The 24,248-nt window shown below is 41.6% G+C and overlaps 1 protein-coding gene across 1 annotated transcript in view; it reads right to left on the bottom strand.

The window, feature by feature from the left end:
* LOC308662144 (keratin, type II cytoskeletal cochleal-like) overlaps positions 1–19,679 on the bottom strand; it is a gene marked incomplete at both ends in the record, with an annotated part of 33,599 nt that extends 13,920 nt beyond the window's left edge. The window contains 9 exons of the mRNA XM_081317635.1: positions 8,931–9,053; positions 9,754–9,788; positions 10,135–10,355; positions 14,280–14,405; positions 15,121–15,285; positions 16,052–16,147; positions 16,369–16,429; positions 17,285–17,499; positions 19,164–19,679. Coding sequence (XP_081173761.1) covers positions 8,931–9,053; positions 9,754–9,788; positions 10,135–10,355; positions 14,280–14,405; positions 15,121–15,285; positions 16,052–16,147; positions 16,369–16,429; positions 17,285–17,499; positions 19,164–19,679 — 1,558 coding nt within the window. The remainder of the gene's footprint in view (positions 1–8,930; positions 9,054–9,753; positions 9,789–10,134; positions 10,356–14,279; positions 14,406–15,120; positions 15,286–16,051; positions 16,148–16,368; positions 16,430–17,284; positions 17,500–19,163) is intronic.
* Positions 19,680–24,248: the final 4,569 nt, after the last annotated feature.

Raw genomic sequence — 24,248 nt, 5'->3', positions numbered from 1 at the left:
GTGGTGTCTGAAGGTCTAAGAAGTCCTTCTTTCTAACTGCACACATTAGGAGATTGATTTGGCTGACTGTGCCATTTATGGCCTCTGCCCACTGAGCATGGGCTTCCCCAAAACATTCAACTGGAGAGATCTGTTCCCTGCTGAACTCAGGAAGAGGCAGACTCACTGTGCCCCTTCTGCAGAGGTAATCAAATCATCCTTCCTGCTGGCTTGGAGGAGATGAAGCAGAAGGTTGGAAGATTTGTTTTCCTTTTTCCCAATGACTCAGGGGACCTTTTGTTTGTGATGGATAAGACAAACTGTAATGTATTGGCCTCACCTGTTTTAATTCACTTGCTTAATGTCTGACTGCTTGCTTAATGTCTGACCTACTTTCTGTGTGTTATGTAATGGTTGCTGTTGCTGAGCTAGACTTGCTGTCTCCAGGCTGTTAATTAGGTTTGGGGTGAGAAACTGCTACTTTAAACCTATTGGTCGCCACCTAGAGGCCAACCATATAAATAGCTGTGCAGCAGCTATTAGCTTGCTTTTGCTATGTTCTGAGTTACAATAAACTTGTTGCTGTTTCAACACTTCATCTCGCTTAATGCCTCAAGGACCAAATATTTAACACAAATATTCTTGATAAGCTGTTCCCCCTCATCCCAGTGCTTCTTTAAACACTTGATCCTCTGAAAGGTAACTTTTTACCCCAGGAAAGCTGGCCAGCTAGCTGAGAAACATTGACGTCTTTCATGGAGAGGTCCATGCTCATTCTGTATGAGGGACTTCCTTCAATGAAAATGCTGACACGCCCCCTTGGATTTTCATTTTTATAGCCAGAGTGGATTGCACATTCAGTTATTATTATTATTATTTATTATTTATTTGATTTATATACCGCCCTTCTCCCGAAGGACTCAGGGCGGTGTACAGGGCAATAAAATACCAAAAAATACAATACAAAAATTAAAAACAGATTAAACAATTGTGCCCGAATATAACAAATTAGTTAAAATCAATAATTAAAACCCAAAACCCATCACCCATCAGACCAGGCCAGCTTGTTCAAATAAGTGAGTTTTTAGATCACGTCGGAAGGAGCGAAGGTCGGGAGCCATCCGGAGCTCCACCGGTAGATGATTCCAGAGGTCTGGTGCATCCACAGAGAACGCCCTCCCCCTGGGGGTCACCTGTTGACATTCTCTGACCGGTGGCACCCTGAGGAGGCCCTCTCTGTGGGAGCGCACTGGGCGAAGGGAAGTTGACGCCGGCCGCAGGTGCTCCCTTAGGTACTCCGGACCCATGCCATGTAGGGCTTTATAGGTCATCACCAGCACCTTGAATCTCACCTGGAGGGCAACTGGAAGCCAATGCAGCTCACGGAGCAGAGGTGTAACATGGGAGTATTGGGAGACCCCCAACACAACTCGCACGGCTGCATTCTGCACCAGTTGAAGCCTCTGAGTGGTCCTCAAGGGCAGCCCCATGTAGAGAATTGTCTACCGGTGGAGCGCCAGATGGCTCCCGACCTTCGCTCCTTCCATCCATTGCTTCTTGTCCTGCTTTCAGGTGCTTTGGAGAACAGCTTGACTCCCTCTTTTTGCGGCAACCCCTGAGATATTGGAACATTATCATGTTACCTCTACTTCTTCTTTTCATTAAACTAGATGGATGGAAACTAATCAAAGAGAGAAGCAACCTAGAACTAAAGAGACATTTCCTGACAGAACAGTTAATCAGCCTCCCAAAGTTGTGAATGTTCCAATACTGGAAGTTTTTATGAAGAGACTGGACAACCATTTGTCTGAAATGGTATAGGGTTTCCTGCCTGAACAGGGGGTTGGACTAGAAAGCCTCCAAGGTCCCTTCCAACTTTTATTATTATTATTATTATTGTTGTTGTTGTTGTTGTTGTTGTCATTATTAAGTACAAAGGTATTGGTGGTTATTAGTAGCAGTAAATTAGTTCCAAAATCAGAGGCAACACATTTTTGCTGTGAAATATTTATCCTCTGCAGGCATCCCAGAGGAAGCTGATCAACCACTGTGAGAAAAGAAAGCTGAATCCATATAGCATCTCATGCTTATTATAACCAATATTGATGCTACATTGTTTGACACCTTATTTATAGGCTTCCTCCATGGAGAATCTGGAAGGGTCGAAAAAGGTCACCCAGTGTAGAAAACAACTTGGCATGTCACCAACACACTGATGCATTCTTCCAACACTGAGCAGATTACTTTCACATATCTGAAGGATTGCATGCTCCAGAATGATACATGTCTTCTGATAGATGTGCAAAAAGTAGCAAAAGCTTCTCAAACTATAAGAGGTTTATTGTGTGGAGGTGTTTCAAGAAACTTGCTTCCTTCAGGTTCTTATGTGGTTACAGTAAGTCATAGCGGTATATGTAATATATAATGCAAACTAATTTCTTCCAAGTGACTCTAGAAAAACAATTACATCAGTCTGTGAGTTCTAGTCATGCCTTAGAAATAAATCCAATTTGGTGATCATGTGCCAGTCACTCTTTTTCACCCCTAGGAAGCAGGCACTGGCAAACCAATTCTGAAATCTTACCAAGAAAAGGGCAGAGACTTCTCCAGGCAGGTGCCAGGTGTCAACATTGACTTGAAGCAAAATAAAAAAGAGAAAACTTTAATGTTCAAGAATTGGGTTGACCAGTGACTTCCGGTGGTGGCGCGGCGCCGAAGACAGCCTCCCCGGGCTGCCCGCGGCTCAGCTGTTTGTTTTTTCGCCCGAAACAGCGCCGATCAGCTGTTCGGGCGAAATTGAAGCCCCCTCCTCGGGAGAAGAGGAGGGGGTGAGGCCCCAGGTAGGGGTAGAGTTCTCCGGGGCCGCCTGAGCTTGGAGCTTGGGCGGCTGAAGGATTGAACTCCCCCAAAGCCTGGGTTGCTCCCAGCTGGCCGGCGTCTCTGCTCCGAACTTCTTGGAGCAGAGCCAGGCGTCTGCGAACCATCCCTGCCTGAAGAAAGGACTATGATTTAAAGGAGCAGGCAGAGCGGTACAAGAGGAAAAGGTGAAGAGGATTATTTTACTATACTCTCGAGCTTGTTGGACTTTTTAAACTTTAAGTGAAAGTGCGTCATAATTGAGGACTAAAAGATGGCGGCGAAACCTCCCCCTAAAACTCTTCGGAGTGGTGGATCCTCGCCGGTGCAACAATCATCACTACAGGCGTTGCACCCTCCTGAAGCGCTGACATCGAAGGATTTGCGAGATGCTTTGGATAAACATGCCCAGGTACTTCTGGAATCAATTAATCAATCAATTGCTGATAAATTTGCACAGATGGAGGAGAAATTGGAGAAACTGGAGGAGAGAATGGAAGAGAGGATGGAACAGAAGTTCAGCGTGATGAAGGTAGACATTTTGTCTTCAGTGCATAAGGTGGCGGAATGTGTGGAAGAATTAGATGAAAAAATGGATGATCTGGCTCAAAGGAATGCTATATTAGAAGTAAAAGCACGGGAGAATGAAAATGCAAGAGACAAAGTGGAAAGGGAGTTAAGCCTAGCCCAATATTACCAGATGCAGTTTGCTGTCAGAATCAGAGGTTTAAAAGAGAATATTAAAGAAGATTTAAAGCAGCTGATCTCTGAGGCTCTCGAAGTGGTATTGAACCAGCCAGCATCTGAAATAAGAGCAGCTATGGATAAAGTGTTTCGGGTGAATTCATGGATTGCCAGACAGAGAAAGTTGCCTAGAGATGTGGTGGTTTATTTTGCAAAAAGAGAAATTAGAGATCAAGTTATACAAGCTGCCTATGATGCTAAAGTGGTGATTGCTGAACAAGAAGTCTTGGTTTTAAAAGAAATCCCTCCAAGGATTTTAAGGGGAAGGAAGGACTATACATTTCTCGTGCATGAGCTTAAGCAAAGAGATATAAGGTTCAGATGGGAGATTCCAGATGGGCTGATGGTGATGCATGAAGGTAAAAGGTATCGGCTGATTACTGTGAAGCAAGCGCGTGATTTCTACAATAATGTCTTAAAAGCAACCCCATTAACACTTCTGGAAGCTGGGAAGGGATCTGGAGAAGGAGAACATCAAGAGGATGAAACAGAGGAAAGTGGTGCTGGAGGAGATCAAGCTACAATTTCTTTGGATGATCCTGGAGAGCAAAGAGTAACGCGTGCTGCTTTAAAACGAGCAAAGAAAATAAAGGAACAAGATCAGCAAAAGTCTTCAGATTCTTCACAACGTACATATAGTCAAGCTGTGGGAGGAGCACGGCCTAAAGAAGTTAGTCCTATCAAAGCTGTGGTCCAAGAGCTTTTGGAGGATATGTATGGCAACTAAATTTCTAACCTGGAATGTTAATGGACTAAATTCACCGCAGAAGAGGAAGAAAGTTTTTCAATATTTAAAACAATTTAAGATAGATGTTATATGTTTGCAAGAAACGCATATTAGAGTTTTGGATCAAAAGCATTTACTGAACTCGAGACTGGGTACGCAATTTGTTGCTTCTGCAGAGAATAAGAAAAATGGAGTGGTTGTTTATGTTAAAAGTGCCTTAACAGCAGACTTAATTGAAGCAGATAAGCATGGAAGATATGTTATGATTGAGCTGTTGTTAGAAGGTAAAAAGACGCTTCTAGTTGGATTATATGCACCTAACCAACAACAAGCTGACTTTTTTAGCTTACTTCACACAAAGCTTACCCAGTTGGATTATAAATCTTTTATTTTTATGGGAGACTGGAATGGTGTTTTGGATGTACAGTTGGATAAGGCTGGAGCTTTTAAGCGCATTCCAAGTCATGCTAGACTGCCTAAATCTTTTTTTGAAATGAAGGATGACCTGGAATTGCGAGATATTTGGCGTGAGAGACACCTGCAGGAGAAGGATTATACTTTTTATTCTGACAGACACCAATCTTTTTCGAGGATTGATTTTATTTTGTTGACTAATGATTTTTTTTTGAGAACTAAAAAGGTGAAGATTTGTGCAAGAACTATCTCTGACCACAGTCCAGTTTGGTTGGAGATTGATAAGGAGAAAAGAGATAGGCGCTCGTGGCGCGTAAATGAGAATTTGTTTAGAAATCAGAGAAATGTGGAAGAATGCAAACAGCGGATGAAGGATTTTTTTGAGATTAATATGAATAAGGGTACCTCTATGGATATGGTTTGGGATGCTAGCAAGGCCTATATGAGAGGGGTGTTGATATATATGAATAATAGACATAGACGTGCAGTGGAAACTAGAAGGAAAGAACTGGAGAATGAAATAAAGGAAAAAGAAAAGGCTTTGATTTTGAACCCAGAGGATGTGAAGATCAAGGAGGCTATTAGACTGCTAAGAGGACAATTTGATAAATTAATGGCAGATCAAGTGGCGACCAATCTGCGGTTCGCTAGGCATAATACTTTTTGCAACGCTAATAAACCAGGCAGATGGTTAGCTTATAGACTGAGAAAAAAACAAAGGGCCTCTAATATAGATAAGATTGAGTACAAAGGAAGAGTTGTGTTTCAACAGAATCTTATTAAGGATGCTTTTGTGGATTTTTATTCGAAATTATATACTAAAGAGGAAATTAATGTAAAAGATATTGATATATACTTGGAGAATGCTAGCATCCCGGTTCTTACGCAAGTACAAAAAGAGGGGATTAATCAACTGATTACAGAAGAAGAAATTTTTACAGCAATTAAGGAACTGAAGGTGGATAAAGCGCCAGGCACGGATGGCTTGACTGCGTCCTATTATAAAAATTTACAATTAGAGATGATAAAGCCGTTAAAGGAACTGTTTCAGACAATTCAGAGGGGGGGAAAGGTGCCACCGTCTTGGAGAACAGCTTTTATCTCTTTGATTCCGAAGGAAGACCAGGATGCTACTCAAATTAAAAATTATAGACCGATATCGCTTTTAAATACAGATTATAAGATATTTGCTAAGGTTTTGGCTAATAGACTGATGAGGGTTCTGCAACAGGTGATTCATGGGGATCAAACGGGGTTTATTAGTGGTAGGCAAATGAAAAATAATGTGAGACATATAGTTGATGTGTTAGAGTTTTTGGAAAGGCACAACCAGATCTCTGCAGCATTAATCTTTTTAGATGCTGAAAAGGCCTTTGATCAATTGAATTGGCAATTTTTGTTGAAAGTTTTAGATAAAATGGATTTTGGCAAAAACTTTTTACAACCGATTAGGGCATTATATCAAAAACAAACTGCCCGAATCATAGTTAACAATAGCCTGACAGCAGCATGTAATATTGAGAAGGGCACAAGGCAAGGGTGTCCGTTATCGCCCTTGTTATTTGTGTTAACATTAGAGATACTATTGGTTAAGATTCGGAACTCGGAAAAAATTAAGGGGATACAAGTTGGAGATCAGGACTATAGATTGAGAGCATTTGCAGATGATCTGGTTGTTACAGTGACCCAGCCAGAGAACTCTGTTGTGGACCTGATGGAGATAATAACGCAATATGGGAAGGTTTCTGGATTTAAAGTAAATACACAGAAAACTAAAATTTTGGCTAGAAATATGACAGTTTCACAGAAGGCTCTCTTAGAAGGATTAACCGGATTTGAGATTGTTAAAAGGGTTAAATATTTGGGGGTGATTTTGTCGCCCTCTAATACAAAGCTATATAAAAATAATTATGAAAAACTATGGGGGAAAATTCAAAAAGAATTGGAGAGTTGGCAAAAATTGCAATTGTCTTTGTTGGGACGGATTGCAGCAGTGAAAATAAATGTCCTGCCCAAATTTTTATTTTTATTTCAAATGATACCGATTCTTAAGAAAGATTCTAATTTGGAGGAATGGCAGCGTGGTATCAATAAATTTGTGTGGGCAGGGAAAAAGCCACGAGTTAAACTTAAGATTATGCAGGATACTCGTGAGAGAGGTGGCCTTAAATTGCCTAATTTTAAATTATATTATGAAGCTGCTGCATTAGTAGGAATAAGCGACTGGATTAATTTGACGCAATTGAGGTTATTAAATCTTGAGGGCCATGATTTGTTGTTTGGCTGGCATGCATATTTGTTGTATGATAAGAAGGTAGATACTGTGTTCAGGATGCATATTTTAAGACAGGCATTGCTGAGAGTTTGGAAGAAGTATAGACATAAGTTAAGCAGCAAGATACCATTGTGGGCAATTCCAAAACACGCAATAGAAAATATACATGCTGGTTTCAAACATGATGTGACTACGTACAAGGAAATTTTAAGCCTGGAAAGGAATGTTTGGTGTTTGAAATCATATAGTCTCTTGCGAGAAGAGAAGGTTGTTCAAACTTGGTTTCAATATATTCAATTACGGGCCAGGTGGAAAGAAGACCAGAAAAATGGATTTGCAATGACTGATGAAAATTTGATAAAGCAAATTAGAAATCAGGGACCAGCACATATCAAACGGATATATCTTGCATTGATAGAGATTGATTCAGAAACAGAGCTTGTTAAGGATTGTATGATAAAATGGGCCCAAAACATTCAGGAAGTTATTACAATGGACACGTGGGAAAAGATTTGGGTGAGGAATGTAAAATTTACTCAAGCTCAAAATTTAAGAGAGAACTTTTACAAAATGTTTTATAGATGGCATTTAGATCCTAAAAAGCTTGCAAGTATGTATCCGAATTATCAGCCTAAATGTTGGAGGTGCGGTGATGAAGATGCAACATATTTTCACATATGGTGGACATGTAAAAAGGTTAAGGCTTTTTGGATAAAAGTCTGGTGGAATATGCAGAAGATTTTTAAACAGAGGATAAAGTTTTGTGCGCAATTTTTTTTGCTGGGAATAATTGTTGATGCTACAGTTGTGGACTCCAAGTTGATGTTGAACTTAGTTACGGCAGCAAGACTTTTGATAGGTCAATATTGGAAGAAAGAGGAACTGCCGACCATAGAAGAATGGACTTTAAAGGTTTCCGACCTGGCAGAGATGGCGAAGATTTCGGCCTATTTGAAAGATCATTCGCAAGAACGTTATATTATGGAATGGAGAAGATGGATTGAGTTTATCCAGAACAAGTATAGGGTTAAGAAGTTTTATGTAGCATTCGAATAAGTCTTCTTTCGTTTTTTTTTCTTTTTCTATTCTAGTTTTTTATATATATTTAATATTGCTAAGGTGTGTTTTATTCTATATAAGCTAGAGAGTGATGGATTTTAGAATTTATAGTTGTTAGTATATGGTTGTTTATGATTGCCTTTTTATATATATATACCTTGTATTTAGCTCTGGGAAGTCGGGGGGGGAGGGGGGGTGGAGGGAGGGGGGGAGGGGGGGAGGTTGGGGGGAGGTAGGGGGGGAGTAGGGAGGGGGAAGGGGGGTTTGTTAAAGGAAAACTGTATTTTAAAACTTTTCAATAAAAAAAAAAGAATTGGGTTGACCTTTGTTCAAATCTTCCCGATACATATTCCCTTGAAGATCATAGGTGTCCAAAATTGCCCATTTGCAGTAGTATGATTCTGGCCTGCTTCTTGACAACATTACAATAATGCTAAGACTTATTTTTAATGAATTGCCTCATAATCATGTTTTTATTGAATATACATATCAAAAAGTAAAGCCATATTTCAAAGTACAGATTTCAAGCATAAAAAAACAATGCAGAAGATTATCTAGTTTACACAAACCTTGAAAAATGTAGAAATCTGACATGGATGAAAGAAGGAAAAATCAGAAAGCAAGCCTCAATATAGTCTGAATCATTTGAAAAGCAGAATGCTGTCTACATACAAGCAAAGAAATGGCCTGTCTTACAAAATTTGAACATGAAGCTAAGGACAGATGTATGAATACTGCATGGAGAGGTCCAGGAAGACATGGTTCACGTGTTTCATTTTTCAAAGTACAAGGAATTGGACCTTTAGCTTATGTAACCTGTCGGAGGACAGGAAATGAACTTCATGCTAGAACAGCTGCCATCTCCAAGATCGACACTTCCAATGTTGCAGTTGCCACCTCCTACTGCAAAGCAACTACCTCCACCCATGCTGAGGCCACTTCCGTAGCCAAGACCGCTGCCGGCAGCAGATCCTCGTGAAAGACGTGAAGAGAAAACAGCTGCAAAAAAAAGAGACAGACTTAGAGAAGACCCCGGGCATTTTCAGTTCTCAGAAAGGCAGCTACTTTGTGGAAATTATGAGAAGGGTAATCACTATGGACTGTGGGACCTTCAAACATTCCCACCAAATGGAATGATTTTAATTTTAATTTAATTTTTATACCGCCCTTCTCCCGAAGGACTCATTAATTGATTTTAAAACCTCTTTATTTATTTTATTTCTCAATGGTGCCAAAGGTCAGATGAAAGAGTATGATGATCTTGCTTGAGATCAAATACAAGAATTCCAAAGCCATAGGAGACCACAGGATGAAATTACTAACACTTTGTGAGATCTAGTGATGGATCAGAATTCATAGAAAGTTGCGTCTTGCTGTCTGAGGCCTGAAAAATTGGTTGAATTCTGCCCCATGGCATTCTACAGGTGTTTAAAACAGTAGATAGAAAAAGATGCAAATTTTCATCCCATACCTGTGGCCCTATATTGACATAACACACCAAGAACTTTGGTGTGCTACTGCTAGCATAATTGCCGCAGTTATGATTGCAAAACCTAAAATTGTAAGGGAAGAGGAAAGGCAGGAGGGTTAAAGGACAACACAACGTGCCGTTCTCTCCATCTAAATAGAGGTAAGGACCCTCTTAATCACCTCTGTATAGCAAAGGTCCTACAATGTGAATATTCTTCATTATACTTACAGATGTTCACTGCATCCGCTGCATCATTTGCCAATCTGCAGGAAACAAAACAGGAATCAAGCATTGGTAAGAATTCAAATGTATTCTGAACATATATAGTTGGCTGAAAGAAAACCAATGTTGTATGGCTATTGTTGCAAAGTCATCAAATCCTTCAGGACAGTGAAGGATGAACATCAAGGGAAAAAGACTCACTGTGCCCACAGAACTACATGCTAATGGGGATGAAATTTTGGGGGGAGTTTGTGGACTGAACCCAAGGCTTCTGGAGGCCACACCATATTATTTCATTACTGAAGTAATAATAGTAAAAAGGCAGACTTTGAGTACAAAGATTTGCACAGATCTGTAAAGATTCTACTTAGATGGGCTATCACTGACCGATCTTCTTCTCCTTCCAGAAGCTTTCTGTAGGTGGCAATCTCAATATCTAGGGTGATCTTCACATTCAGTAGCTCCTGATAATCCTTGAGTTGTTTGGCCATATCTTGCTTGGCTTTCTGAAGACCATCCTCAAGTTCAGTCAGTTTCTGCCTTGCGTCTTTGAGCGCCAGTTCGCCTCGGTCTTCTGCTTCAGCAATCTTTGCCTGTAGATTAGCACACTTAGGGGAGGAAGGAAAGAGAAATTAGCATAGTGGGTCTTCCCTTCAGAACAGATCAAAATATCTTCAGTTATATTATCCCATAAGCAGAGATATATAACTTTTATTGGACCAAGAACCATCCTTGGCCTTTAGCAGGATGTCTGAGGCCATACCTAAAATGTCAAGGGCTACCTTGCCCCATATTATGACTTTTCTTAAGATAAGATAAGATAACCTTTATTGTCATTTTTTTACTGTGGGCACAACGACACACATCAAAAATGAAATTTAGCTGTCCGCTCTCAAAGTGAACACATACATGACACACACCTAAACATACTATATACAACATATGTATAGACCTACACCCCTGCATATACTGTACATAACAAATACATATTAAACACTGTCCATCTTGAATATATAATGGAAGGAGGAAGCCTGAGAATTCACAAGGTTAATGCTGTATGGATTGAAACTATGGCTGAATCTGGATGTTCTGCTACGGATACCACAAAGCCTCCTCCCAGAAGGTAACAAGGAAAACAGGTTGTGAAGAGGATGAGTAGTGTCCCAGATAATCTTATGGATCCTGCTCAAGCAACGCTTCTGTGCTATGGACTCTGACAGGGCAGAGTCTGGCGATCAGGACGCGGGCGGTCTTGTTGATATTACCTGGGAGGAGTTTGATTCTGTGACTCCGGAGGAAGTGGACAGGATCATGGGGAGGCTAAGCTCCACCACATGTTTATTGGACCCATGCCCTTCCTGGCTGGTTTATGCAGCCCGGGAGAGGACACGCAGCTGGTTCCAGGCAGTTATATCGGCTTCTTTGAACGAGGGTAGCTTCCCCGCCATCTTGAAAGAGGCGGTGGTGAGGCCTCTCCTCAAGAAGCCTGCCTTGGACCCAGCTGTATTGAACAACTTTCGTCCCATCTCCAACCTTCGCTTTCTTGCGAAGGTTGTTGAGAGTGTGGTGGCGCATCAGCTCCCTCTGCTCCTGGATGAAGCGGATTATCTAGACCCGTACCAATCGGGTTTCAGGCCCGGGCACAGCACGGAGACGGCATTGGTCGCGCTGGTGAATGATCTCTGGAGGGCTCGGGACAGGGGACATTCCTCTGTTCTAGTCCTATTAGACCTCTCAGCGGCTTTCGATACCATCGACCATGGTATCTTGCTGCGGCGTCTCAGGGGATTGGGAGTGGGAGGCACGGTCTTACAGTGGTTCTCCTCCTATCTCCAGGGACGTTCGCAGTCGGTGTTGGCAGGAGGGCAGAGGTCAACCGCGAGGTCTCTCGTTTGTGGAGTTCCTCAGGGGTCGGTCCTCTCGCCTCTCCTGTTCAACATCTATATGAAACCGCTGGGTGAGATCATTCGTGGTTTTGGAGTTGGGTATCATCAGTATGCTGATGATACCCAGCTTTTCCTTTCGACCCCAAACCACCCCAGTGATGCCCTCAACGTGATGTCCCGTTGCCTGGAGGTGGTTCAGGTCTGGATGGGGAGGAACAGACTTCAACTGGGCTGTGACTAGGGGGGCTTTCGCCCAGGTTCTCCTGGTGCGCCAGTTGCGGCCCTATCTAAGCCGGGATGATCTATGCACGGTCACTCACGCGCTCATGACCTCTCGACTAGACTACTGCAACGCTCTCTACATGGGGCTGCCCTTGAGGACCACCCGGAAGCTCCAACTGGTACAGAATGCAGCCGCGAGAGTTGTGTTGGGAGTCTCCCAATACTCCCATGTTACACCTCTGCTCCGTGAGCTGCATTGGTTACCAGTTGTCTTCCGGGTGAGATTCAAGGTACTAGTAATGGTGTTCAAAGCCCTACATGGCAGGGGTCCGGAGTACCTTAGGGAACACCTGCTGCCGGCATCAACTTCCCTCCGCCCTGTGCATTCCCACAGAGAGGGCCTCCTCAGGGTGCCACCGGTCAGAGAATGTCGATTGGTGGCCCCCAGGGGGAGATCATTCTCTGTGGGCACCCCGGAGCTATGGAATCAGCTACCGGTTGAGCTCCGGACGGCGCCCGATCTTCGCTCCTTTCGCCGCGAGCTAAAAACATACTTTTTTGAACAAGCTGGCCTGGCCTGATGAGGGGACTGGAGGGGGTTGTTATTGTCATTTTATTGGGGTTTTAAGATGTATTTTTAGTATATGGGCATGTATTTAATCAATTTTTTAACTTTTGTAATCCTGTATTTTTATTCTTGCCCTGTTCACCGCCCTGAGTCCTTCGGGAGAAGGGCGGTATAGAAATATTATTAAATTAAATTAAATTAAATTAAATGTCCTGGATGGGAGGGAGGGAACTGCCAATGATCTTTTCGGCCATCCTCACCACTCTCTGCACCGCCTTCCTGTCTGAAGCAGTGACGCTTCCAAACCAAACTGTGATGCTGTATGACAGGATGCTCTCGATCCTCCCCCCTTGCCACAGTTATTAAGTGAATCATTGCATTTGTTAAATTAGTAACATAGTTGTCGAGTGAATCTGGCTTCCCCATTGTCTTGGCTTGTCAGAAGTTCACAAAAGCTGATTGCATGACCCCGGGATACTGCAAGTATCATAAATATGGACCAGTTGCCAAGATCATGTGACCATGGGGATGCTGCAACAGTTGTAAGTGTGAAAATTGGTCATTAGTCACTTTTTTCAGTGCTGTTGCAACTTTGAACTGTTGTTAGTCGAGGACTAACATGTATTATAAGCATGGATAGTGTTAAGGAAATAATATGGCTATCTGCAAAATAGTCCAGCTTTGAAAGAGCCATTTCAAGTAAAGAATCATAGGGCTGGAAAAAGCATTGGAATTCTAGTCCAATACCCTGCTCAATGCAAGATTCCTTATACTACTCTGGACAAATAGTTGCCCATTTTTTTCTTGAAAACCACCAGTGACGGAGCACCCACAAATCCAGGAGAGAAATATTTCAGCTTGCAATGAAATGGGGCATTTTCTGTATCCTGTAGGCAGCAATTGGTCTGTTGCACTGTAACTAGTGATAGGATTTCCCTTTCCCCAACATTTTCTAGTTAGTGCAGTAATAGGATCAGCCATGTTGCTGTTGCTTTTTCCTTAGATAGGATGGAGTGTGGTCTAAATGGAAGGTTGAAAGGAAAGAAGACAACCAGGGAGAAGATGGCTGTTGGCCAGTGAGTTTGTCTACTTAAAGGTAAAGGTAAAGGTTCCCCCGCACATGCGTGCTAGTCGTTTCCGACTCTAGGGGCCGGTGCTCATCTCCGTTTCAAAGCCGAAGAGCCAGCGCTTGTCCGAGGACGTCTCCGTGGTCATGTGGCCGGCATGACTAGACGCCAAAGGCGCACGGAACGCTGTTACCTTCCCACCGGAGTGGTCCCTATTTTTCTACTTGCCTTTTTATGTGCTTTCGAACTGCTAGGTTGGCAGAAGCTGGGACGAGTAACAGGCGCTCACTCTGTTACGCGGCACTCGGGATTCGACCCGCCAAACTGCCGACCTTCTGATCGACAAGCTCAGCGTCCTAACCCACTGAGCCACCGCGTCCCTACTTAGTAATTTACAAAACCAATTAAGTGACAATGAATTAATTATTAATGAACGAATTAAACAGTTACAGCTGTTTGTAAAAGAATAATTGGTTTTGTGAAAGTCATGAGGATGAGCATCGTAGATGCTGTGCTATTCTTTGTTTTGCAGGCAGGTAATGTAAAGAGGTGATTGTCTGTCAGCATCTCTGTGTTTCACGTATAAGTATGGCTAATTTTGAAGTTAAATATATGCAAAAAAAAACCAACAACCCCACAGCACTATGTTATGATAAAAATAAAGCATTTCAACCTGGGAATAATCTGTTGGGAACATAATATGATGATATATATTACAATGTTCTTCCAGAAATGTGGCTGAGCAGTACCACTGTATTATCGTAACTCTGGAACAATGCAGTAACCTACCTGCTTTTTCACACTTTCAATATCAGCCTTTACTCTCTGGACATGTCGGTTTAGTTCTGAAATCTCATGCTTGGCGTTACGAAGATCATCACTGTGTCTTCCAGCAGTACTCTGGAGTTCCTCGTACTAAAAAAAAAGTGGAAAGCAGCTACTGTAGTTTAATTTTTTAATTGAATGAGTCAGTTTGATTCATTTGTGAGAGTGTATGCATCTGTTTGTCTATTGGTCTCCTGCAATCTGGTGCCTCAAGGTATTTTGCATTGCAAATCTTACATTTTTTATTTGTTTATTTATATTTCATAAGTCTAAATGACCCATTTCCCTCAAAGAGAGGCTCTGGGCAGTGTACAATATAATATAACCAGTAAATACAAGAATAATTGACATTAAATCTAAAACTAAACTAGGGTCAAAAATTTGTAAATTATAGAATAATAACATCAAAGGGCAAAAAAAATCCTAAGATGATATTAAAGTTGGGTAATTACATTTCCCAAACTGAGAATTCTAGCTGAGAAGTAGAAAGGCTGCATACACACATTTACCACAATCTCCTTTGGAGAAAGTGCCTTTCTAAAAGTGCAAGTACAGCAAATTGAAAAGGAAATAAGGAGGAGTTAGAATTTCCTCCCTTCTATTTTACAAGAGGACAGAATGGCATGCGGTTTCCCTAATTACTAATAGATTTACAATAGGGGGGACAATGAGAAAGGAGAAGAGGCAATGTCTCTTCAAAACCTGACTTTGCTAAATTCCAATTCTGGAAGAAAACATTTGACCGCCTCTTACAGTGACTTCAGTGTAATAGCTCACCCACCCGACTCCCTTGGTGATGATTTACCTTGCTTTGGTACCAAGCTTCAGCCTCAGCCCGGCTTTTCTTTGCAATGTCTTCATACTGGGCTTTGACTTCCGCAATGATGCTGTCGAGGTCCAGGTAGCGATTGTTGTCCATGGACAAAATCACAGAAGTGTCCGAGATCTGCCTCTGTAGGTCTGCTAGTTCCTGCACATGTTACGGGAATAGTCCACTCAGAAAACATACATAAAATGATCAGGCCTTGGCAAGAACCTAATTCAAAAGTTAGAGCTAGCGTTCCTTTCTATTAGTAGGTAAGTAAGGAAATGGGAAGGGGGTGTTCATTTTGCATAATTTCTTTACTTTTAGTAATTTTCATTGAATCAGTAAATATTGGATCAGTAAATATTGGAGTAAAAGAATATGAAATGACTGTTTCTGATGAGAGCATTTATCATTAGATTCTGAAACTGCAGATTACTAAGAAAATTCTTAATTAACTCTGATCCTATTTTGAAATTCTTAAAGTTCTTTAAACTCCTTGAGAAATGTCAACATCTTTTGATTTTAATATGACAATTTAAAGGTATAAAGTTTGTTCCCGCCGTTGCTAGTCTTAATAATTATCTCCATTTTCAATGTTTGCCTTTCCTCTGATATTCTTTACTTTGTGCTTTTCCTTCCTTCCTTCCTTCCTTCCTTCCTTCCTTCCTTCCTTCCTTCCTTCCTTCCTTCCTTCCTTCCTTCCTTCCTTCCTTCCTTCCTTCCTTCCCATTTTATAGCAAATTATGCTACAAAGTTCTGTTTAGCAACCCTGTTTATAGCACCATCTTATCTAAGAGTGAGGAGGAGGGGACTTCTCAAACTAGTTCAAGAAAGTAAATGAATATTGTAGCTATCTCTTTGGCAGAACATAAAATATATTTGCATAATACAATGAGCAGAATTCAAAGAAAATAATATTGAGTCTTACGGTTTCATGTAGGAGTCTGAGAAAATCAATCTCATCAACTAAAGATTGTAACCTAGTTTCTAGGTCTGCTTTGTTCATGTAGGCAGCATCCACTTCCTAAGAAGGAAACACATGGTGAGAAGTTAAAGGACTGTTTATTAGTCCGTTATTACTTCCTGATTATCCTTATGCGATGTATGTATGTATGTATGTACAGTATACAGTAGGTATGTATATCCTAATTGAGATTATACTTGTTTCTGGGATAGTCCCACCTTTTAACGTCATAGCAAGGGCTGCCTTTTTGCAAAGTGTTCACACTGCATGCAGACTCTCACCTTCTTGAGGAGTACAAAGTCATTCTCTGCTTCCGTACGCTTATTGAGCTCATCTTCGTACCTATTTGGGCCAGCGGAGGAGGGGGGAAAAATAACATCTTAGAGAAATCTGGTAAAGATGCTGCACTGCTTGAAAGTTTTTTTAAAGGGTCCTGACAATATCCCAGAGGTGATTTTCAGAAGTGACTGGTCAATTATAACAAAACTGTCTGAGAAAAATCTGCTTTGTTCTGGAACTGGACCTACAAGGTCTGAAGGAGGACAGACAGATAGAAAGATGGACAAAGTTTTGAGCGTTTCTGCACGGTTTCTTTTACTACCAACATTCTGTACCAACATTCTTGTTGACTTAGGCCTGCCATACTTTGCCTGGACAAGGCTGAACAATCATCTGCAAAGAGTTAGCAATTCTGTGATTCTCTGTGTCAGTGTAATGGCCATCCGAATTTGTGCAACCCAGGAATATTAACTATGCTGAGATCCTAGGAAGTTGAAATCCAGCTATGTACAGAGCACCACCTGGTAAAGCACCTCTGCACATTTCTCTTTAACAGAGCCTGTTGTGAGATTTTTAGGTGCAATGAACTGTGTGAGGTCCTTCATTGCAATATAAGCAAAGAGTATTAAAAAAGGGCTCAAAATCTTAAGAGCCAGTTTGGGATAGTGGTGAAGGCACTAAGTTCGAATCTAAGAGATTGTGGCTTTAAGTCCTATCTTAGTTACAAAAGTAACTCCATGATTTTGGACCAGTTACTCTCAGCTCTAGCAAGCAAGTAATGGCAAACCACTTCTGGAAAACCTTCCCAAGAAAACCACAGGGACCAGTCCAGGCTGTCACCTGGCATAAAAAAAACAAAAAACACCTGATTTCCTGGCACAAACATGCATAAAAGAGGGAGTAAGATGAAAGTCTTACTTGCTCTTATAATCCTCAACAAGGTTTTGGGTGTTATGTAGCTCTCCACCCAGCCTTACTTTCTCCTTCTCCAGATCATTCAGCTGCATCCTAAGATTGTTGATGTAAGCATCAAAAAGTGGCTCAATGTTACTTTTCACAGTTTTCTGGTCATGTTCCTGTAGCAGAGTCCATTTTGTTTCCAGCACTTTATTCTGTTGCTCAAGAAAACGCACCTGGAGGAAGAAAAACATGGATTTGGGAGTTTGGGGATTAAAAGGCAAATCCTTTTTTAATCCCTGGCATATTTTAAAAATTGTTTTGACTTATTCTTGAGCAGATTGTACAAAAAAGGCTATTTTTTCTTGCTTTAATATCTTCCTTCCTTCCTTCCTTCCTTCCTTCCTTCCTTCCTTCCTTCCTTCCTTCCCTCCTCCCTCCCTCCCTCCCTCCCTCCCTTCCTTCCCTCTCTCCCTCCCTCCTTGCCTTCCCTTTTCACCTGCACTCTCTGACAGTTAACCTTCCTGTACCTAATGCCCTCTAGCTATGATTTAGTTAGTTCACCTTCGGCCAGTCACTGTCTCCCAGTCCAACTCAGCTCACAGTATTCTTTTGTTGGGAAAATAGGAGGAGAAACATGTGTAGTATATGTTCACAGCCTTGAAGTGTTTGTAAAAAATAATAATAAAGGCGGTATACAAATAAGAACATATTCCTCTAGACTAGTCTGTGTACGGGAATGTAGCTACCCGTGCAATTCTGTACGTCACCAATGCTGCAAGTCTCATCTCAAAAAGTATCCCAGTATTGCATAATGAGGCAAATTGCAATTGTAGGTGAATGAGTGAATGCAGGAATGAATGAATGAACTCTAAGCCTACTCAGGCATTATCTTGCACCTGCCTCTTCTATATCCCTCATTACTCATCATGATTCAGTTCTTTCTCCAACTCTCTTAAAGGTTTTTTGAGCAAGAGCTACATCATATCTGCGTAATTTATATTTCTGGCTAAAGGGTCATAGTCATGTGCATCAAAGCAGTTTGATTAACAGAGTAACAGAATTGGAAGGGACCTTGGGGGTCTCCTAGTCCAACCCCCTGCTCAGGCCAGAATCCCCATACCATTTCAGACAAATGGTTGTCCAATCAATGATTCATGGTTACTAGCCAGGAAACAAAAGATTCAGTGGCTCCAAATTCCACTATCTTTAAGAATAAAATGTATGTATGTATAACAGAGGCATGTCTTCTCAATGACCACCCCAGTCTTTTGGAACACTTCCCACCTGAGATTTGACAGATCCCTACCATTTTGACCTTCAGGGGTGGGGTGGGGGGTTTGTGAAGACCTGGCTCTTTCCCCAAGCATTGGGCTGTGATGGGAGTGGAGCTGTGAGGATGATTGTCTGGCACCTGGGAGAAGAGTACTTTTTTCTTTTCACTGTGTTTTTTATGGATTATTGTGAGCCACTTAGAGTTAACATACAATGTAGGTGGCCACATAAGTCAAACAAAGAAATAAATAAATAATAAATAAATAAAGTTTGCTTAGATCTCATTTTTCCACCACTATTGTATAGTGAGAAACTCTATTGACCTACTGAGATTCATTTCAGAGAAAATATAATCTTAACTTTAGAAATCTTTCCAATCTCTCTTTCTGCAACAGGAAAAAAAAATCCCCATTGCATTATTCCAGTCATGTTGCTACTGCAAGTGCAGCAGCAAGACCGGGCAAAAATTGGCAGCTTTGTAACTTCATCTAGTTGGTACCAGCCAGTGATAAATAACAACTGTGATGAAATCAGTGAAAATTGCAAAAGGAGTTGTGGGAAAGCTCTTGAGCTCTTTCCCCAATTCATTGCATTCTGAAACAACAAAGCATTTATTTATCCTCACCTTATCAATGAAGGAGGCAAACTTGTTGTTGAGTGTCTTGATCTGCTCTCCTTCTTCTTTGCGGACCTTCTCTATGGTGGGGTCAATCTCCAGCTTGAGAGGCAGCAACAGGTGAGGATTGACCGTTACTTTTTGGATTCCACCTGGTGGGCAAACTGGGAAGGAAGGGTCCCCTCTCCCACCACCAAAACCAGCTCCACCTAGCCCATAGCCTCCACCGATACCACCACCAACAGCATAGCCATTACAAACTCCACCACCGTACCCATAGCCTCCACCGATGCCACTGCCATAACTGCCTCCAACTGCAATCCTCCTGGGTCCTCCAAGATTGTAAAGGCTTTGGCTGCCAAAACCAGCCCCACCGGCCCGGCCCCAGCCAGCACGTCCAATGCCACAGTTTCCACCTCTGCCCACACTTTGTGAGCTCCAGTTAGCGTGACACAAGTTAGGTAGGATGGCAGATGTGTTACTGAAGCCTTTCCTCTGAATTCTGATGTTGGCTCGGTGAGACATGTTAGTTGGCGAAGAGCTGGAGAACAAAGAGGCAGAAAGAGGTACAGAGAAAGAGAGGACGCAGTCTGTGTTGCAGAGGCAGGTGTAGTTGTGAGCTCTACGTCTTAAGGTTTCTTCTTTTATTTATATTGTCAAGGAAGTGGGATTGGTTGTGATTGCAGTTGATCAACTTTCTGATTAATGTTGCTGGGCATGCTCTAAGGCTTTTTTGAATGGTGACATCAGTCTGTCCTGCCATACACACCCCACATAAAAGCTAAAGGGAAGTGCAACCAGCTAAGACATGCTTGCTTGTCATTTGGGAATGATAAATACTGTCCTGAAGTTATGCACTAAATGATGGAAATGAGCCAGAGAAATGTATCCAAGGAACAACAATGAAAAAAAATACCAAACTGGTGGGAAACCTTGTTTCACATCAGTTGCTCTAGCTTGTGAGGAAGATGGACTGGGGGTAGTTTTGGACTTTCAGCTCCTGCTTGCAGAGCACGTGGCCAGTAGGTCCTTCATCCGGTAAACTAGTTGCATCCATTTTTGGACTGGGAGGTCCTTGACACAGTCACTCATGCCATAATCACCACACACTGGATTCCTGCAATATACTCGGTACATACCCTTCAAGACTATTTGGAAGAAAAAATTGGTCCAAAATTCAGTAGTGCAGGTATTGTGGGACATGCTCATGCAACTCCATTGTTCCACAAGTTGCATAAATTACTGAAGGGCTTCTGGTAAGCCAATTCATTTTTGTGCTCATTATTACCTATAAAACCCTCCTTGGTAGAGAGTATCTGAGGACTGTCTTTTTCAGGGGTGTCAAACTCGCAACGTCACGTGATGTGTCGTGACGTATCACGACTTTTTTTCCACTGGGGTGGGAAAATGGGGTGGGGTGGTTTTGCTATGATGCTTCCGGCCCACAGGCCAGAAGTTTGACACCCCTGGTTTATTTCATACACTTTCCGCCTAAGATCAGACAGAGTTTTGCTTCAGGTCCCTTCTATCAATCAATGCCACCAACAGGAAAGCACGCCTTCTCTTTCACAGTGTCTGAATGATATCATACCAGAAATTGTTATGGCTCCCACACAAGTGAGGTTCTGGAGGTCTTTCATAACATGGTTGTTCTCCCAGGATTGGATGGGGTGTTTTTGGAGGCCTATTGGTGTTTTGTTGGCGGGGATATTATGAACCAGTCACTCTAGTTCCTCTTTACTGGTTTTTTTTTAAAATAAAATTGTAAACTGCCCAGAGTGATTCTGGAGTCCACTAAATAATCCACCAAATCAATCCATACCCCTGAACAGAGATCAATAAAAATATATATTTTCAATAGAATTCTGGCAACCCTACATAAGGTTGCCACACATCCAGACGTTTATGAGATCATTTTTAAAAACCCACTCCACAGCAGAAATTGTGTGGCCTGATGCCATCACTCTCTTGCAGCATGTGAAGCAATTCAACAACCACAAAATAAACACTGCAAATCATCTCTGTGTTGACTGAGAGTTTTGGGAGTGGGGGCTTCATGTCAATCCCAGCACTTGGCATCTTTATGGACAGCTCCATGTTGTTTCCTTGGCAACTCTCCAGAGGTTGTTTGCTATTATTTTGGGAAATTTATTTTTTCTACTCCCCAGTCCAAAATTAAGAGAGTGACTGGTGCAAAGCCCCCCCCCAACTGGCCTCTATGCCTAACTAGGCCTCCTTGCTCTCAGCCCATCATTTATCACACTGGATCTCTTACTTGGGAATAGTTTTCATTTAGCACTTATTCCTGCGTAATTATGCAGTGGACTTCATGGTGAGGCTTCAGATAAATTGCTAAGCATATTGATTTGTGCTTTAAATTGTAAGCCGCCCTGAGTCTTCGGAGAAGGGCGGGATATAAATGGGATAAAAAAAATAGTTCCACTGAGTACATTCCACTGAATTCCATGGAGAGCATGTTTCTGTGTGTGAGTGTGTGTGTTTGTGTGTGTGTCTGTCTTTCTGTTTGTGGACATGAAACTATCTGAAAAATATTTATATATTGTATTTAGGGATGAAATTGTCTCCCCCTCCCCCATTTTTCTCAATTAGTTTACATAGCCCAGAGGTCTTCAAATTCGGCCCTTTTATGACTCATGGACTTCTGGGAGTTGAAGTCCATGAGTCATAAAAGGGCCAAGTTTGAAGACCCCTGACAGCCTAACCCACCCATCTCCAGCTGTTTTAGGACAATTGATCAGTGGAGCAGCTTTTGCCTTCAGAAGTTGTAGGTGCTTCATCAATGGAGGTTTTTAAGAAAAGACTGGACAACCACCTGAAATGATACAGGGTCTCCTGCTTGAGTAGGGAGTTCAACTAGAAGACCTCCAAAGTCCCTTCCAACTCTATGCTGATTGATTGTACAAAACACCCAATTCAGCTATATTCAATAAACCACAGTTCAACCATACCTTCCTACTACACATGAATCCAGCCAATATTTGATAGCACTAAGATTGGTCCTGCAGTACTTAGTACTTGAATCAGAAGCTATTAGTAAATATCAGGGCTATGCACTGGTCTTGGATGTAGACATTCAAAAGGCAAGGAGAAGCTACTTCTTTACTGTTGCCAAGAATGTTACCTGGATGTGATCATGGGAACTGAACTTGGATCAAATGAATTTTGTCTTCCTAACAGGGAGCAGCAGTCAGAATTTCACATTCTCAGTCACCTGACATGTAAATCAAATCAGACAAGTTTTATTTATTCAGCCAAAAAATACAATCCCTTGAGAACTATTTTTAAAAAATTGCTTACAGCAGGGGTGTTAAACTGCCGGCCCGCGGGCCAGATGCATCATAGTGAAACCGCGCCCACCCCTTTGCCTGCAATGGCAAAAAAGTCGCAATACGTTGCAACAAGTCACGTGACGTTGCAAGTTTGACAACCATGGCTTACAGTAACTAATAACTTTGGTTCATTCTTGAAGAAAGTTAAACTTAGCTTGGACATCTGGTTAGTATACAGAGATACCAATGAAAACACCAAAAGTGAAACTGAACTGGATGAAGGCTTTACTTTTATGTCAAAACCTGTTCTGAAATTTATCTCGAATTTGATATACATATCAAATTTGAACTTTAAAAAAAACAACTTTAAAGCTCTCAGAAATCTAATGGTTGCAATTTCATTCCATTTCAGTTCTGAACTGCATCGATCTGCAGAAACTATTCTGAGTGAAAAACTGAGTTTTGTCACTTGTGTGCTGCTTCTTACTCAAGTAACACAGCTGGCTGGCATCACTCAAAGGATCAGCCATACTAAAAAGGCATCAATCTATTTTTAATTAATTAAGCTGATGAAGAAACCTACATGGCAGCTCCAGTCCTTAGGCAGGGAATGAGCAGTTTTTTTTCAAGCAAACAGTGCAAAGTACAGACTTTTTGATGGACATGTATGCCTTTATTCTTCTAAACATTAATCTGCTTAGAATTCTTCTCCTTTACTTTCTCACCGCACAATTTGGAAATTAAAATTTGTAATGGGCAGATTGTCAAGAACATATCTGGTATACGAGCAGAGTATAAGAGGAAAGGGAACTTTATTTGTCTGAGTTGCAATATGCAGCTTTCCACATTATGCAAAGGTGACTGATGATTGAACTGGTTTATGCAAGCAGTCTCCCAGACACATACCACAAAGTGAACCTCATAGTTCACTGCTGGAGTGTCTGCAGGTTGCAAGATTGGGATGGCGCAACAGCTAAGATCTTGTTTTCTTTGTTTCCCATTCCTTGAAGATTTTGGCTAAACAGCCTAGAATTGATATACATTACAGCAATTATTCCCAACCGTCCTGAGTAATCCTTTCCCTTTGATACTGAATCAGCTTGTAAACAACTCAAACCACAGATCAGATATATAGTGTCTAGTACAGTGACTCTGACGGTAAGCCCCCTTAGACTTTCTAGGCAGCACAGCCACTCTATTAAATGAAAAAAAATCTACTGAATTGTCCAAAGACAGGCCCCCCTACATGGCTGCTGCCATGTGATTGCCATTTTGAATCCCTCCTTGTGCTGAAGAGCCATGTGATTAGCCATTAAGGTCCTAGACTGACTACTTTCACCCCCACAGTTATAGGATCTTTGTCTAGCCATCATGATAATGGCAAAAGAGGTCTACTCCATCTGTACAACAAGCCTTAGCTCATGGAACATTGTTATTATATTGGGCTATGGCTCTAACCCTAGTAGATGGTATGAAGTTGCTGGTCACAGCAGAGGCTAATCGGATCTCCTCTCCCCATTTTTTTTTATTTAGGAATGCAAAATGCATCCCCGCTTGGAGATCTGAATTCAGCAGGAACCCTTTTAAAATGTGGATTTATGAAGATAAAGAGAGTACTGGAAGAATACTAAGAAGCTGAATGTCCCATTTAGAAAAAGGGCTCATAAAATATTTGTCACAATGCAGAGGGAATGCTAATAGACGTTCAATATATTTGAAATAAACATTAGACTTATTAATATATCTGAATAGAAAATCTTCTATATCTTGATAAAAAGGAAACATGGAGGAAATGGAAAGACAA

Source organism: Vipera berus (assembly GCF_964194415.1).
Source record: "Vipera berus genome assembly, chromosome: 2".
Taxonomy (NCBI): domain Eukaryota; kingdom Metazoa; phylum Chordata; class Lepidosauria; order Squamata; family Viperidae; genus Vipera; species Vipera berus.
Note: the sequence above shows the minus strand (reverse complement) of the source record. Positions and strands in the feature narration are given on the sequence as shown.